The following is a 17,908-nucleotide window of genomic DNA, read 5'->3' as shown; positions in this document are numbered from 1 at the left end:
CGCCCAAACGAATATTTACTCGTCCGTTTGACGTTAGTGCTGACGTTTCTTGTACTTTGAAACGTGATGTCAGTAGTTTTTCACGTCAATCACGTAACGTGGATCCTCCCTCGCTGCAGTCTCGTGTTGACGTTCAGCCGCTGCCGCCGCAGCCTCGACCTGACGTTCGCCGACCGGCTCCGTTGCCTCGACGTGACGTTGAGCGTCAATCACCGCAGTCGGAGGTTGTTTTGTCTGCTCTGTCGATGCAGTCAAGGCAGTTCCGACGTGACGTCGAGCGTCAATCAACTTCAGTTGTTGTTGTTGGTCAGTCACAAGGATTTCAGTCCTTTCAGCAGCGGCGTGACGTCGCTTCCTCTACTGCTACTGCTGCTCCTTTGCTTGTTGACATTGCCTGTCAAGCGTTGCCGCCACGACAGGTCTCTCCTTTTCATGAGACTCGGCAATTGTCGGACGAGGTTCCTTCAGATGAGGAAGTTGCTGATCCTCCTCCAACTGATATTCCTTTGGGGACTTTGTCAGACGGAGAGGAGCCTAAAGCTGCTCAGCCCTCTATGGACTTTAAAAAAATCATGCTGATTTTTAAGGATCTGTTTCCGGACCATTTTGTAACTGCTGTTCCTCGTTCGCCTCCTTCAGAGTTTACGCTAGGCCTAGCTGCTTCGAAGCCGTCTTTTACTAAGCTAGTGCTCTCTCGCTCTTCTAAGAGAGCTTTACGTTTGCTAGGCGACTGGTTGATCACCAGGAGGAGTTTGGGGAAGACAGCCTTTGCTTTCCCCCCTTTTAAACTGGCTTCTAGAGCGAGCGTCTGGTATGACATGGGAGAAGTTCTCGGCTTGGGAGTTCCTGCCTCTGCCCAGGGAGACTTCTCAAGCCTCGTAGACTCTCCCCGTCGCCTGGCCATGAGACGCTCTATAGTTTACTGGTCCTCCTCGGACCTTGACCATCTCCTCAAAGGGGTTTACAGGGCCTTCGAAGTTTTTAACTTCTTAGATTGGTCGCTAGGAGCCTTAAGCAGGAAGATCTCTTCGGCCGACCGTGATGTTTCCGTGCTTATTATGTCCTGCATGGACAAAGCCATCCGTGATGGCTCTAATGAGCTCGCCGCCACCTTTACGGCAGGAGTCCTGAAGAAGAGGGAGACTCTTTGCTCGTTCCTTTCGGCAGGAGTAACTCTCTGCCAAAGGTCGGAGCTTCTCTTTGCCCCGTTGTCATCTGCCTTGTTTCCTCAGCAGTTGATCAAGGATATTGCGGCTTCTCTGGTGCAGAAGGATACCCATGACCTGATGGCTACGTCGGCGCGCAAGGCTGCTCCTTCATCGTCTTATGTCGTAAGACCCAAGATCGATACTCCAGCGACGAGGTTTATCCCGCCCTTTCGTGGCAGAGCCCCCAGTAGGGGAGGCGCTCGTGCCGACAGTAAAAGAGGCAAGAGGAGAGGATCCAAGTCCTCCCGTGGCAGAGTCTGACTGCCCACGTCCTCAGACAGCGGTAGGGGCCAGACTGAACAACTTCTGGCAGGCCTGGGAGAAGAGGGGTGCAGACCGAGAGTCTGTGTTGTTGCTCAAGGAGGGGTACAAAATACCTTTTGTACGGAGACCTCCTCTAGTAACAGTTTCTTTAGACCTCTCTCCCAGGTATCAAGAGGAGTCAAGGAGACAAGCTCTACATCAGCAGGTGTCTCAGTTGCTAGAGAAGGGAGCGGTGGTGAAAGTCTCTGACCTTCAATCACCGGGATTTTACAACCGTCTCTTCCTAGTCCCAAAGCATACAGGAGGTTGGAGGCCAGTGCTGGATGTCAGTGCGCTCAACGTTTTTGTTGTAAAAACAAAATTTACGATGGAGACCACGAAGTCCGTCCTAGCAGCGGTCAGAGAGGGAGACTGGATGGTCTCTCTCGACCTGCAGGATGCGTACTTCCACATTCCTATACACCCGGATTCTCAACCATATCTAAGGTTTGTATACAGGAATGTGGTGTACCAGTTCCGAGCACTGTGCTTCGGCCTCAGCCCTGCTCCTCTTGTTTTTACGAGGCTCATGAGGAATGTGGCAAAATTTCTTCATTTATCGGGAATTCGAGCCTCCCTGTACCTGGACGACTGGCTACTCAGAGCGTCGTCCCGTCATCGCTGTCTGCAGGACCTTCAATGGACGTTGGATCTTGCCAAGGAGTTGGAACTGTTAGTGAACTTAGAAAAGTCTCAACTGAATCCCTCCCAGACGATTCTCTATTTGGGGATGGAGATTCGCAGTCTAGCTTTTCGGGCTTTTCCGTCTGCCACCAGGATAGATCAAGCCTTGCTCAAAGTCCGCCTCATGCTGAGAAAAGACCGTTGCTCAGTGAGAAGTTGGATGAGCCTCCTAGGGACTCTGTCATCCCTGGAACAATTTATCTCACTAGGGAGACTTCACCTTCGCCCTCTCCAGTTCCATCTAGACTCCCATTGGGACAAGGGCAAGACTTTGGAAGCTGTTTCAATCCCGATCTCCGAGCCAGTAAAGACGTGCCTGAACTGGTGGGACAGCAACATAAGTCTTCGAGAGGGTCTGTCCCTGGCGGTCAAGAACCCAAACCACGTGTTATTCTCAGACGCGTCGGATTTGGGTTGGGGAGCGACTCTGGACGGTCTGGAATGTTCGGGTCTTTGGACGTCGGATCAGAGTAGCCTGCACATCAACTGCAAGGAGCTGTTGGCTGTTCACTTGGCCTTGACGAGTTTCGAGAGTCTTCTTCGAAACAAAGTGGTAGAAGTGAATTCGGACAACACCACGGCCTTGGCGTACATCTCCACACACTGTTTGTCATCGCAAGGGACCTCCTCATCTGGTCAAAAGATCGAGGCATCTCTCTGTTGACAAGGTTCATCCAGGGGGAATTGAACGTCTTGGCGGACTGTCTCAGTCGGAGAGGTCAGGTGATCCCCACAGAATGGACCCTCCACAAGGACGTGTGCAAGAGTCTTTGGTTGACTTGGGGTCAACCCACCATAGACCTCTTTGCGACCTCTTTGATCAAAAGGCTCCCGACCTATTGCTCTCCAGTCCCAGATCCAGAGGCGGCCCACATAGATGCCTTTCTGCTGGACTGGTCTCACCTGGACGCGTACGCATTCCCGCCGTTCAAGATCATCAACAGGGTTCTGCAGAAGTTCGCCTCTCACGAAGGGACAAGGTTGACGTTGGTTGCTCCCCTCTGGCCCGCGAGAGAGTGGTTCATAGAGGTACTTCAATGGCTGGTAGACGTTCCAAGGAGTCTGCCTTTAAGGATGGATCTCTTACGGCAGCCCCACGTAAGGAGTCTTCATCAAAGCCTCCCCGCGCTTCGTCTGACTGCCTTCAAACTATCGAAAGACTCTCAAGAGCTCGAGTGATCGCGAGGGCTAGGAGAACATCTACCATCAAGGTCTACCAGTCGAAGTGGGAGGTCTTTAGAGATTGGTGCAAGTCATCATCCATTTCCTCTTCCAGTACCTCTGTAGCCCAAATTGCAGACTTTCTCCTGCATCTGAGAAATGTTCGCTCCCTCTCTGCTCCCACTATTAAGGGCTACAGGAGCATGTTGGCTTCTGTGTTCAGACATAGAGGCTTGGATCTGTCCAATAATAAAGATCTCCAGGATCTCCTTAAGTCCTTCGAGACCTCTAAGGAGCGTCGTATGTCAACTCCGGCTTGGAACTTAGACGTGGTCCTAAGGTTCCTAATGTCCGACAGGTTTGAGCCATTGCATTCAGCCTCCCTGAAGGATCTCACCCTCAAGACGCTTTTTTTGGTGTGCTTAGCTTCGGCTAAAAGGGTCAGTGAGATCCATGTCTTTAGTAAAAACATTGGCTTCTCTACAGATAAAGCCACATGTTCGCTTCAGCTTGGTTGCTTGGCCAAAAATGAACTCCCTTCTCGTCCTTGGCCTAAATCTTTTGATATACCTTGCCTATCAGAGATCGTGGGCAACGAGGTTGAAAGAGTACTGTGCCCAGTTAGAGCTCTTAAGTTTTATTTAGCTCGTACCAGATCTTTACGAGGTGGGTCTGAGGCCTTATGGTGCTCCGTTAAGAAGCCCTCATTGCCTATGGCTAAAAATGCTTTATCGTATTTTATTAGATTTTTAATCCGAGAGGCTCATTCTCACTTAAGTGAAAAAGATCGTTGTTTACTTAAGGTCAAGACGCACGAAGTAAGAGCAATAGCAACTTCCGTGGCTTTTAAACAAAACAGATCTCTGCGAAGTATTATGGACGCGACCTTTTGGAGGAGCAAGTCGGTGTTCGCTTCATTTTACTTAAAAGACGTCCAGACTCTTTATGAGGACTGCTACACACTGGGTCCATTCGTTGCAGCGAGTGCAGTAGTGGGTGAGGGTTCTACCACTACATTCCCTTAATCCCAATATCCTTTTAATCTTCTCTTGAAATGTTTTAATCTTGTCTTGGGTTGTACGGAAGACTGAGAAGTTTTTCGCATCGTTTTTGATTTGGCGGGTGGTCAAATGTCGTTTCTTGAGAGCGCCCAGATTAAGGGTTTTGATGAGGTCCTGTTGTATGGGTGGTTGCCCTGGATATAACAGCTCCTGGAGTCTTTCAGCATCCTGAGAGGATGGCTGGGCTTCGTGAGGAAAGCGGACTAATAAGGCAGAGTAATCGTCAGAGTCAGCTTCCTTACCAGGTACCTATATTTAAGTGGGTTTTGTTATGATATAATTTTCAAAAACTCATGAGCATATACGCCTTTATTGTATTAATACTGGTCTCTACCCACCACCATGGGTGTGAATCAGCTATTATATATTCACCGGCTAAGTTTAATATTTAAAAATGATATTTTGATTATAAAATAAATTTTTGAATATACTTACCCGGTGAATATATAAATTAAAGGCCCTCCCTTCCTCCCCGATAGAGACCCAGCGGACTGAGAAGAACTGGAGATGTTGACAAGTATATGCGATATCTGGCTGATAGTCGGCGCTGGTGGTCACACCCGCAACCTTCATGGCGATCGCTCGCGAGTTTTTGGTATCTGTCGAGCCGTCCGAGACGTCAGCTATTATATATTCACCGGGTAAGTATATTCAAAAATTTATTTTATAATCAAAATATAATTTTTCCTTTATAATACAGTACAGTATATAATTTTTATTTATACCTGTAATGTTATTTAATTATGTACTGTACAGTACATGTATATTATATATAAGTGTACTGTACTGTAGTACAGTGCTTACTATACTATTTTGTTACTAATTTTCAATAAGTATTTAAAATTTTGATGTTTTTACCTGGGGTTTTGCATGCATTAGCTATTCTATTGCCCGCCATACAACATTTTCACCATGCGATACCAACTCCGGAACGGATTAATGTCGTATAGCGGATCGAGTTCCTATTTTAAAGACCAGCCGCATTGCTAGTATCATGAACACAAGCTTCTGCAGGCCGCTAATACCGTTTGCCCCTTAGGCTATAGGGCACAGTCTTAGAATTTAGTGAGGGTAGGGTTCTTACTACTTTGGGCTTACTGAAGTAGAGAGAACCCCGAGGCAGATACCAAAGTCAGTTGGTAAAGGACTTCCTCTCTCCTAAGTGAGTCTACCCAATACAGTATAATTAGTGGAAGGCTTATATTTGCGCTGTAACAAACAACAAATTTGTAATAATTTGTATTTTTCCTAGCATACAAAGATTCCACTATTTATTCACATTGATCTGCCACCCTGTCCCCTAGAAGTCATGCCAGTAAGCTAAGTGGTTACTCAACCTAGGTGTGTGAGTGAGCAGAATGGCTGAGCTACCCCACCTGCTAGCTAGCGGGTGCGGTAGTTATCCCTCACTAAAAATTGTTATGGCTAGTTTATCTTCGCCGAAAACAATATACCCAATATAGATAGTGTAGTGGAATGTTTGTATGCTAGGAAAAATACAAATTAATACAAATTTGTCATATTTGCCATACAATATTGTTGCTTCATAACCAAGGAAATATTATAGATTAAATTGTTATCATATTTTAAAAAGGTAACAATTTTTCTCATTCTTTCAGTCTAAGGAGAAGATGGTACGTGGTGCTCGCAGAGGATGTGTTCGGTTGAAAGGAGCTGTTGTTGGCATTGATGATGATGATGATTCCACTTTCACCATCACTGTTGATGCTAAAACTTTTCATTTTCAAGTAAGTAATTTTTATTCTAATTTGTTCCCTTACTGTAATAACAAACCTTCCGTTATTTGTTCCGTAACTGAAATACAAACCACGCTATTTACATGGGGGTAATTACTTCGGCGTAGCTGAATGACTGGCCATAAAAATTTTAACGAGGGTTTACTACCCCTCCGCTAGTTAGCGGGGGTAGGGAGGGTTAGCCTGCTACCCCTCCCCCTCACACACACCGGTGAAAGGCTCACTTTACTTTTGGCTCGGATGGCGATCGGAAGTCTCCGCTCGTAACTTTAGTCACTTCTACACTTTGGTGATTAGTGACGGAGAAACTTCGGTTTCTCGTTGCGCTGACCCTTCGGGGTTTTGCAACTAATCGCCTCAGGGCCTCGCTACTCAGGCTACGTTAGACCTTTGGTCTCTCGTGCCCTCAGTGGACCTGCTGCCTGCTGTATCCGTTCCTGACTGCTGACGCGCCTTGGGCGCCCACGCCCCCGTTATCTAACGGGCTCCTCCCTTCGGGGCAGGAGAGACTTTCTCACTCCTTGAGTAAGTCCCTTAAGTGCCAGGTATCCCCTGCGCGCTAGCGCTCGACTGCTGTTCCTGCTGTTCCTGAGACTGCCTTCCAGAGACACCCTGTTCCAGTATAGTAATTCAATTAGGCTGCTACCAACGTTCCCTGCGCATTTGCGCACGTCGTTGGGGTTCCTGAGATAGCGCACAGGCGCTCACCAGCGGTTCAGCCTACGGTGTCTCTAAGTCTCTTCTACGAAGGACACCTCTCCCGTTCGCGGGAAAGGTACCTCACAGAGACCACTCCTCGGAGTATTTAGCAGTACTTCAGTTGATCGGCGGCACTGAAGCAGACCTCCTGGTCCTCTTCAGGGGATGCCCTCCATTTTAGGGACACATCTCAGTTCCTGATCTACGAGTTAGCCGATCCTTCAACCAAGCATGCGCGCTCTCTCTCCGACGATCTTCTGTTGCACAGGGGCCTACGATCTTCACTCGCGCGTAAGCGCTGAAGATCACCCGCGCGCGGGATGGCTTCTTGCGCGCGATCTTTGAGGCCCTTCCGCGGTTCTGCCGCTCGCGATCGTCGAGGATTGCTAGCCGACAATCTGCTGATACGCGCTAACGCGTAAGCACTGAAGATCGCCCGCGTGCGGGATGGTTTCCCGTGCGCGATATTTATGGCCCTTCCGCGCGGGGGTTTTCTGCGAGCGATCGTTGAAGATCATTAGCCGACGATCTTCTGATACGCGCTAGGCGCGCAAGCACCGACTATCTTCATAACGTGCGTAAGTGCCGAAGATCTTACCGGGCGCGGGTTTAGTTTCCCGCGCGATCTTTGAGGTCGTCCGCGCACGGTTGTACGCACGCGATCGGCGACGGCCGTTAGCCGGCGATCTTCAGATCCGGCGCTAGGCGCGCAAGCGCTGATGATCTTCTTAGTGCGCGTAAGCACCAAAGATCGTTCTGTGCGTGGGATGGTTTCCCGCGCGCGACCATTGAGGCTCACGCGACCATTGCGGATCATCCGCTCGCGGTTTCTCGCTCGTCCTCGGGCGTTTTCTCCGCTCGTCCACAGGTGGGATGGTTGCCTGCGCGCGGTCATCACGGATCGTCCGCGCGCGGGCACCGAGGTTTCCCGCGCGCGATCGCCGACTATCTAATCTCGCGCGCGAGTGCCGACAATCTTCGCACGCGTGAGCGCTGAAGATCGTCCGTGCTCGCGCAAATCACCGACGTTCGTCTTACATAGTTGGAGATCGTACTCGCGTGGGCACTGTCGCCGACGATCCTCTCGCGCTAGTGCCGACGATCCTCTCGCGCTAGTGCCGACGATCCTCTCGCGCTAGTGCCGACGATCTTCGTACACGCGTAGGCGCCGAAGATCGTCAGCGTTATTTCTTCCGCGCGTGGGATGGTTTCCCACATGCAATCGCCGACGGCACAAGCACCGGTGAACTTTTGTCGCCGAGATCGTTAGCGCGTGGGATTGTTTCCCACGCTATCGGCCACGATCTTTCACGCGCAAGCGCCAGCGATCTTCATACGCGCGGAAGCGCGGGGATTGTTCACGCGGGGATCGTTCTCGTGGGGATCGTTCACGCGGGGATCGTTCACGCGGGCTCCGATATGGCCACGCTCACGCGGGTACGCGTGCATGCGGGCGCGGTTATACTGCTACGCATGTTTTACTCACGCGCTACCCAGATCTGTGCTTTTCGCACGATCACCAGCTTGATCGGCGCACCGTTCTCCGACACGATCGCACCCTGATTATGTCAGGGCTTATGGCAATTAGGCCACCTTCGCGTTTCCCTCTCTCTCCCGCAGCGCAGAGCAGCGCCCTCTCCAGAGGGGGGGAGGTTTCCGGACAGGTCAAAGGTCTCTTGTCCCTTCATTGCAGATTCTGTACGGGGAACCCTCATGTGTCAACTCCTCCAGGGGATCGAACGATCCTCTTCCCTCCAGAGGGACTCCCTGTCAGCGTGAGGCGGTCGGCATCCCTGGTGGGACGCCGTCGTCGGAGCGCTCATGCAGACAATGAGCCTGTGCCTTCTTACTAGGGTCACTAATCAGTAGTAACTTCCTCTCCCCCTGAAGAGGGTGAGAGGAATCCCTGGCATGGTATCTCCTCCAAGGACCATCCTGTCCCTTCGCGAGTCCTTACGCAGGCGATTAGCCCTCCTCAGAGTTCTTCTCCCCTCCCCTGCGGATGAGCATTACCCATCCCCAGGAGGGTCGGAAGACCCGTTCCTCTCCCCCATCACTCCATATGGAGAATCCCCGCCTCTTCCTGAGAAATCTTCTCGTGCGGAGGGGGCGGAAGCCTTACATCCTTCATCGCTGGGGTCCTGTTTCCCTCCTAGGAGGGATCCCAAGGCCCAGTCTACTGCAAGGACCCGACAGGACCCAGATGGACCCTTGGGGCATGTCTACGACTCTCCCCAGGAAGAGCCTCCGGGGATGAGAGAGCTCGCTGCCAGTCCATCAGGAGGAGAAGCTACAGGGGTCGGAACTTGCGTTTTGGCAGGTTCTGATCCTCAGGAGAAACATCAAGGGGACCCCAGATTCAGAGATTCCTCTTCGGTAAGGGAAGGATACGGTCCGGGACCGAATCTACTCACCCAGGGGCTCCCTTGGGCCAGTGCAGCTTGCCCTGGTCTCAGGGAATGAAGAGCGCCAGAGACTAGGCCGAGAGCCAGCTCTCCGAGCTTGTCTCCTTCAACAATCCCGGTCGGTATCGAGCCCCTCCCTCCTCCCTGGGTAGGGATCGGTTAGGGGACGGGCCCTCCGGGCAGAAGTCCAGTCCATGTTGGAGATACGCTCCCTCCAAGAGGTGGCCAACGGGTTCCGAGGCCTCCTTAATCGTCTCCTTCCCTTCTCGACTCTGTACAGAGTTGTCAAATAGTCTCCATTCAGCATGGCGACAGGAGACGCGGTCAGTCTTGCGGTGAGACCACAAGACTTCATGTGTACACTGGTCCGGTAGGACGCGTACTTCCTATCCCGGTTCACCCGTCCTCAATGTAGTACTTTGGAGTTTGCCTGGAAGGCGGATATACCAGTTCAAGGTGCGTCTCTCCACAGCACCTCAACAGTTCACCGATGCTTCCACTCTGATCTCTTCACGGGCTCTCAGGATTGGCATCCTTCCCCTCCGTTTCCTGGGTGACTGGCCGATCCTAGCAGACTCGAAGGCATCCCTTCTTCATCATCGGGACAAGTTCCTCAGACTGCCAAGTTCTAAGGATCATGGTGGTCCTCGAGGAGTCCTCCCCGCAGCCCTTTCATAGTCTGGTATACCCAGGCCTGGTCTTAGACCCCAATCTCCCGAAGCCTTCCCTTCAGGCGACAGGATAGCAAGGCGGAGGAAGGTCGCGAGACCTTTCCCCACACGAGAAGAACCTCCAACCCAATGTGGTTACGTCACTCCTCCTGGGCCTATCTGGTTTCCAAGAGTCGCCTCAGGATGAGTTCTCTCCAGTGGTGTCTTGGGGCGCGGGGGAGTCAGGGACACGACTCCCCGGACACCGGGACCCCTAGGGGACTTCTGGAACAGACGGACCCCCAGGGGTGGGAAGCAGACGAGGATCTACGGTTGGGAGTGGACCTTCTCGTCCTTCCCCCAAACTTGATGCTGTTTTCGGACGCGTCGAAGAAAATGGGGGAGCCCACGTCTTGAACCACGGGACCTCAGGCCGGTGGTCAGAACCAGGAAGTACCTTCTCTAGACCTACTAGAGATGGAAACCGTGTTTCTGGCATTCAGTAGCTCCACGTAGCCTGGCGGACTACTCTGTGGTTGTGAGGATCAATGACACAACAGTGATGGCTTACTTGCCCAGACAAGGAGGTACTTTTCAGTACAGCCATCCCATCCTGCTCCCCGGTCCCAGACCCCAAGGCCCTCTGGTAGGATGCCTTCCAGCAACGGTGGGACAACATCGATGTGTTTGCCTTCCCCCGTTCTGGCGGATGAGGAGAGTACTCTACAGGACCAGAGTATCGGTCAGTCTCTCAATGACCTCCCTAGCTCTGCTAGGGCCTCTCGCAGGTGGCTCACCAGTCCCTCTGTAACTCCTTACAGAGCCTCCGAGGGAACCCCCCCCCACATCACCGGTTACTCACACAGCCACATGCCATCATCCTCCGCAAAGCCGTAGCTTGCTCCAACTTCCCGTCGGGACACTATCCAGCATCTCAAAGAGAGAGGGTTTTCGCAACAAGTTGCGAAAAGGAGGCCTGGACACCTGCGCAAATCTTCCGCAGTAGTCTCCCAGGCGAAGGGGCGAGTTTCTGTGGTTGGTGTCGTGGAGAGGGTATCCCTCCACACGATGCCGCTTCCAGTAATAGCGGAGCTCCTCGTGGGATTGCGGGATGGAATGTGCCTTTCAGTTGCGGCTGTGAAAGGCTATCCATCAGCCTTAAGTCTTGCCTCCAGGCTCTAGGGATAGACATTTCTCCCTCGCTGGAACTCTTCCATCTCATATGAAGCCTTGTCCTCTCCTGCCCTCAGTCGAAGGTGAGACCTCCTTGTGACGTGGTTTGAGTCCTCAAGTCTCTAAAGAGACCCTCTGACGAACCACTACGTAAGGTCCCAGATTACCACCTTACTGGGTCGACAGTGTTCCTGCTAGCCATATCTTCAGCCAAGTGAGTCACATGGTCTCTCATACGACTTCGCCCATTCAGGGGGATATGGGGAGGCAACATTCAGGTTCGTCCCTGAAGTTTGTTGCCAAGACTCAGAACCCGGGAGTGCCGGATCCGCTGTTCGACTCTTTCCAGGTTTCGAGTCTCCGTTCTGTAGCAGATGACCTAGACCATCTCCTACCTTGCCGGTAGGGAGTCTGAGGTGGCGTCTTAAGAGAACAGCTGCAGTTCGTCTCCAGGCTCAACCCTCGTTCGTGGACCCTGGGAAATGAAGAGAAGGGTTTCCAGGAATACCATCTCGGCCTGGATTTTCAGGGTGTTACACCCGGCCTTGAGTCCTGACCCTTCTCCGTCGCATCGCCCTAGAGCCCATGATGTCAGGGGCGTAGCTACGTCCCTGCCCTTCATGGAGCATCATTCAGTGACGCAGGTCCTACAAGTGGGGATGTTGAAGCATCAGACCATCTTCTCAGCCCCTTACCTGCAAGACATGACCCACAGGAGGCTCGATACGTTTCTATCGGCCCTGTGGTGGCTTCACAACAGCTGGTCTAAACCTCAGGCTCCTTGATGGACAAGTAGCAGAAGGTTGAGGGCATTGTTACCTGGTTTTAGTCTGCATGATTGAAAAGATCTTTCTGGCCCTTATTCTTTTTTTCATCCTCTCCTCCCTTGGAGAAAGCAGCATCCTGGGTTCTCTGCACAGCTGACCTCAAACCACTGCAGGTAGACCATGCTTCCTTGTGTTCCTAGTATTAGGTGTAATACTGTCATGTCCCCATACCCTGACGAGGTGGTCTAGGGAGAGTCCTAGACTGGATTTCCATCCGAGGAACTCCAGGGCAACTACCTAGGACAAGTCACTTTTCACCTTCGCACACACCTTACGTAGGACGCGGCAGTTTCACAACCGCCAGCGAGGAGCAGGGATTCCCTGTTGTCCGAGTACTTGATCGCTCGAACATGGAATCCCCGGGCAAGCCAAAGCTAGTTTGGCCGGGACTTACCACCCTTCCTAAGGGTTAAGTCACCCCATGTAAATAGCGTGGTTTGTATTTCAGTTACGGAACAAATGACAAATTCGTAGATAATTTGTATTTTTCCTAACTATACAAACCTTAGCTATTTACGCATATTTGCCCGCCAGCCCTGTCCCCCAAGATAAGTCCTACCTTTAAGTAAAGTGAGCCTTTCACTGGAGTGTGTGAGGGGGAGGGGTAGCAGGCTACCCATCCCTACCCCCCGCTAACTAACGAAGGGGTAGTAAACCCTTGTTAAATTCTTATGGCTCGTCATTCAGCTACGCTGAAGTAATTACCCCCATGTAAATAACTAAGGTTTGTATAGTTAGGAAAAATACAAATTATCTACGAATTTGTCATTTTTGTGGATTATCTTTCAGCGTAGCTGGAAGGTAGCTATTAGACTTTAATTGCGAGGTGGCAACCCTGCCTAAACGCTTGAGCAGGTAGGCTGGGGGTGGCTGGGCCGTACCCAGCCACCTCAATATATATACTCTCAACTTTTTCTTTTGGCTCAGTTGAGATCTGACGTGTCCGCTCTCTTCCTGACTGTCATTGGATTTTTTCAATTCTGCTTTTTCTTTTCAGGTGTGCGTGTCTTCTCTTGTGATTGCCTTCCTCATGGAAACCTGCCCTGGGCGCAAGGGTGCCGCGTGCAGGACCTTCGTGTTGTCGGAGACCAACCCAAACTCTTTGTGTCCTATGTGCCGAGGGTATTGATGCGAGCAGGGTTCGCCCTACGCCGAGTGTAGGGAGTGGTCAGCCTTCTAATGGGATTTGGGTGTCGTAGGAAGAAGAAGACGAAGGACGACCGTTCTCCTTCAGGAGTGAGCAAAGCGCGTTTTTCCTCTTCTCGCACCCCCAAATCTCTCTAAATAGCTCCTTCTCGCTCGTGCTCTACCGAGGGACGATCGAGTAGGAGCACAGATCGACTAACTCCTTGGAAACCTCGGGGTACTAGAGGGTTTGTTGCTTCTCCTAGAGGAGCAACTTCTCCTCCAGCCGCTGGTGAGCCATTCTCCCTTTCAGATCTGCTGCAGGTGTGATAGTACCTAGGGATTTTGGGACCCCTTCGAAGGAGGAGTTGCTGCGCCTTGTTCAACGTAGTGTCAGGAAGGACCCTTCTCCAGAGCCGTCGACATCTCATGCTCTGGAACTGTGTGAGGTCCATCTTTCGCCGCCTTCTGTCCCTTCCATGTATGGACGAGGCGATCGCTTGCTTTCCCCTCTCCAACGGCCCCCTGCTGATTATGAACCCTCTCTCCATTCTGGGACTTCATCGTCCCCTAACCTTTGTTTCTCCCCACAGGAACCCGTACGTTGTAGGTGTTGATCTTCCGGGGACCAGCTCTCCCACCACCAGCAGTGCTAAAGGACGAGCATCACCATCGCCTTGCTCTTCTGGACTCTCTTCTCCTGATCGCCGTTCATGGCGATCGGAAGATCTTATGGATCGTAGGTCATGATCCGAGTCCCCTTCTTCTAGAAGGCGCTCACGTTCTAGAACCTCGCGCTCACATGACAGCAGGTCTCAACGCTCTCCTTGGAGGCATTCCTCTTCACGAGGATGAGTCTTGCAATTGGGTTCTACACGATCACGAGCAAAGTCTAGACGTAGGTCCAGACGCTCGCGAGCTAGGCATTCGCGAGGTTCACGCCATTCTCGAACAAGAGCTAGACGCTCCCGTTCACGAACATCTCGTTTACAATCACGAACTACGCGTTCACGATCAAGGTCTAGACGTTCCTCGTTTAGAAAGTAGAGGTAGGCTTATGTGCAATCCATCAGCACGTAGCCCCCTCAACCAGACCTTCCATACGACCTTGGATCGGATGGATCGAATCTAAAGATGAGAATGACCATTCCCCTAATAGGCGTCCAGCTAAACCCCCAGTGCCTTTCACCACCTGGGGAGTTCTAACAAAGCGTTTGCCTACGCGACGCTTTGAAACGCGTCTCGCTGACACATTCTCCAACTAGAGTATTCCCTACTCAGAGGCCTCCTCTGCCGACTTCGTTGGATGTAGGTCCTTCTCTGGGGCAGCAGGAAGGTGTTAAATCTTCCTCTTCCTGTGTGACTCATAGTGCTCCTGTTGCGAGAACTCCTAGGATCCCCTTGGAACCCTCATCGAGTTCATCAGTTGGGAGTCAGGACCCTAGAAGGAAGTTGACGGTAGACAGAGTGCTTAGATCACCTTAACTCCAATCGCTAGCTGAAGGTCCTATTCCTTCTGATCCTTATATGGCCAACTTATCTTTTAGGCCAGTGAAGGTAAAGGAGGTCATCACCAAGAAGCAGAAGAGAAGGAAGAGATGTGTCACACCATCTCATGCCGACATCATCCGTCCTAGGACGAGTAGGGATATAGGCTTTGGCCAGGGAGATCGCGATCCATCCCTTCAGCCCTCAAGAAATTGAGGTAGTGCCTTCAGACCAATGTCCTTTTTCTGTACCTCCTCCAGAGGAGAAGCCTTCAGCTCCTACTGCCAAGGCTTTGCCAAGTGCCTCAAAAACATCGCAGGTTCCCTCCTCCTAAGACCGTGGAGGAACGTCCTGTTCACAGGGAATCAAAGGACACTAAGAAAAAACCCAAGAACGCTGTGGTACAGGAAGCTAGAATGGCTGAGGCACAAAGACGGTCCCCTATGGCGGGTCTTTCCGGTGATTCTGTTGACGACCCTGACCTACCCCATGCTCTGGATGCGAGTCTGGAGGTGGACGACCCCTTAGATTTGGAACTATCACTCCGAACAGGAGAGACGTGAGTCGGAGCATACCTTTTGGCAGGTCCTTGCCTGTATGGGAGCCATCAACAGGCTGTCCACTTCTAGTTCCACCATGTAGGAAGGGAAGGATTTATTTTTTAATGATATATTCGAGACACAGAAGCCTTCCGTGTCCAGTGCAGTTCTACCCTAGTCCAAGTGTTTGACAGCCGCCAAAAGGAAGCTATCGGCTAGATAGCTGGAACTTCTAGTTCCTTGAGGGAAGGTTCCTCCTCTCGGTCCTTTCCACTTCCTTTTGTTCTACAAAGGAAGTACTGTATTACGAGATCAAAGGGGAACCACATTCCACCATGACCCTCGACCCTTCGGTAGAGTCCCTAATGAAGCGTGTACCAACTCAGACCCTCTCCTCTCTGAAGGCTTCCTGAACATAGAGAGAGGCGCGAAGTACGCCATGCAGGCTGCTTCGTGGCTGGATCTATGGCTAGGATCCTTATGCCTCGTTGTTTGCTCCCACGATCTTTCAAAGGGGTCTGCCAGGAAGACTATGGAGTCTTTTTTGTTGTCAGGTACCCGGACTCTTTGAGTTTCTATCGCACCACGTCATCAGTCTCTGGGCGAATGTCATTCACAAGAGAAGGGATACCGTCATAGGTTGGTTCCACAAACAGGGGCCGAAAGTGGAGGTCTCTCGGTTCAGGAATTCCACCCTCGAGGGTTCATCTCTTCGTTCTGGAAGAGATAGAGAGGGCTGCTGAGCGATGAAGGACATCGTTAAACGATTCTTTTCTCCATAGGGCCATGACATTGCAGACCTATGGTAGACCTTCCCAGTCTTTACAGCCTCAGCAAGCACCTTCCTTTTCTCACCAGTCAACTTCTAGGTCCTCTGGTCCAAGGTATCTAAGCTGCCGTTTCCATCTAAAGGCCAGAAAGGGTCCAAGTCCTTCAGAGGAAAGAAGGGAGGAAAGGGAGGTGGTCACTCCCAGTAGGAATGGCATTTCTCATCACCTACCTCCTGTGGGAGGATGCCTACAGCGCCGCTGGCAGAGGTGGTAGCTCCACGGGGCAGATCCTTGGATGGTCGAAGTGATCGCCCTAGGGTATCGCGTCCCGTTCATTCAGAGTCTCCCTCCTCTGACTCGGGATCCAGTGCATCTAAGCTTTTATGCGAAGTTATCCGCAAAGGTGCTGGCCCTCAGGGCTGAAGTCCAGACCATGCTGCAGAAGGGCACTTTCCAATCCAAGAGGTTGTGGAAGAGTCCCCGGGCTTCAACATTCAAATTTTTTTAGTGAAAAAGACGACTGGAGGCTGGAGACCAGTCATTGATCTCTCCCCTATGAACAAGTTTGTTCAACAGACTCGGTTCAAAATGGAGATGGCAGACACGGTCATCCAAGCGGTTTGTCCAAGGGACTTCATGTGCACACTAGATCTGAAGGACACATACTTCTAGATCCCAATCTATCTGTCTTCAAGGAAGTATCTACGATTCATACACGAGGAAGAGACTTACCAGTTCAAGGGTCTATGCTACGGTCTCGCAACAGCTCCTCAGATATTCACCAGAGTGTTCGCCTTAGTGTCGGGCTCACAGGAACGGCATTTGTCTTCTCAGATATCAGATATCTGTACGACCAGCTGATCCTAGCAGACTCGGAGATGACCCTTGTTCGTCACTCAGACATGCTTCCCGAGTTTTGTCTCAGGACCTGGAGGTTCTGATAAATCACGAGAAGTCATTATTGTAACCTTCATAGACTGGTAAACCTCGGTATGATTATAGACACTGTCCAAGAGAAAGTCTTCCCAGAAGTCGACTGTCTTTGCTTCATTACAGAGAACCCAAAACCTTCATCTCATGATTTTCTCGCCCTAGCGGTTCAGAAAAGATTTGGGATCTCAAAAGGCAGTGTAGACTTCTCAGAAGAATACAAGTCCAAGTCAACCAGAAGACAATATGAATCGTCTTGGAAAAAGTGGGTTGCTTTCGTTAAAGCAAAAGGACTGAAAGAAATCTCAATAGACTTTTGTCTGTCCTTCTTTATCCACCTTCATGAACAATGTCTGGCAGCCAACACTATAACTATGTGTAAGTTGGCCCTGACTAGACCTGTTCTATACGCCTTCCAAGTGGACCTGACGAACGAAATCTTTAACAAGATCCCGAAGGCATGTGCTAGACTTAGGCCTGTAGCTCCTCCGAAGCCCATTTCATGGTCCTTGGACAAGGTCCTATATTATGCTTCATCCGTGAACAATGAAGATTGTTCTCTTAAGGATCTAACTCAAAAAGTTATTTTCCTGTTTACTAAAGCCTCAGGGGCTAGAGCTAGTGAAATAGTGGCCCTATCCAGAAACGAGGGCCATATTCAGTTCACAGAAGTGGGAAAACTGAATCTCTTTCCTGATCCAGCCTTTCTCGCCAAAAATGAGCTACCCACTAAGAGATTGGGTCCCTGGAGAATCTGCCCTCTGAAGGAAAATGTCTCTCTGTGTCCAGTAGAGTGTCTAAAGGTCTATCTTCGAAGAACTTCAAACTTCAGGGGAGGACAGCTCTTTGAAGGAGAAACTTCAGGATCAAACCTATCCCTAAAACAACTGGGGGCGAAGCTCACCTACTTCATTCGCAGAGCTGATCCTGACAGTACACACGCAGGTCATGATCCAAGGAAAATTGCTTCATCACTGAACTTTTTTCAGTATATGGACTTTGAGCGTCTTCGCTCATATACTTGATGGAAGTCATCCAGAGTGTTCTACAAACATTATGCGAAGCAAGTGCATGAACTGAAGCATTATGTGGTGGCGGCAGGTAGTGTATTAAAACCTGTCGTCTAGT

The 17,908-nt window shown here is 50.9% G+C and overlaps 1 protein-coding gene across 6 annotated transcripts in view; it reads left to right on the top strand.

Moving 5' to 3' along the window:
* Nucleotides 1-17,908, top strand: part of LOC137653427 (oxysterol-binding protein-related protein 9) — a 354,924-nt gene that overhangs the window by 21,454 nt on the left and 315,562 nt on the right. For all 6 annotated transcript variants that reach the window (XM_068386810.1, XM_068386807.1, XM_068386806.1 and 3 more), the window contains exon 2: nt 6,037-6,165. In XM_068386810.1, coding sequence (XP_068242911.1) covers nt 6,037-6,165 — 129 coding nt within the window. The remainder of the gene's footprint in view (nt 1-6,036; nt 6,166-17,908) is intronic.

This window comes from Palaemon carinicauda, chromosome 14, assembly GCF_036898095.1.
Source record: "Palaemon carinicauda isolate YSFRI2023 chromosome 14, ASM3689809v2, whole genome shotgun sequence".
Classification (NCBI taxonomy): Eukaryota; Metazoa; Arthropoda; class Malacostraca; order Decapoda; family Palaemonidae; genus Palaemon; species Palaemon carinicauda.
Note: the sequence above shows the minus strand (reverse complement) of the source record. Positions and strands in the feature narration are given on the sequence as shown.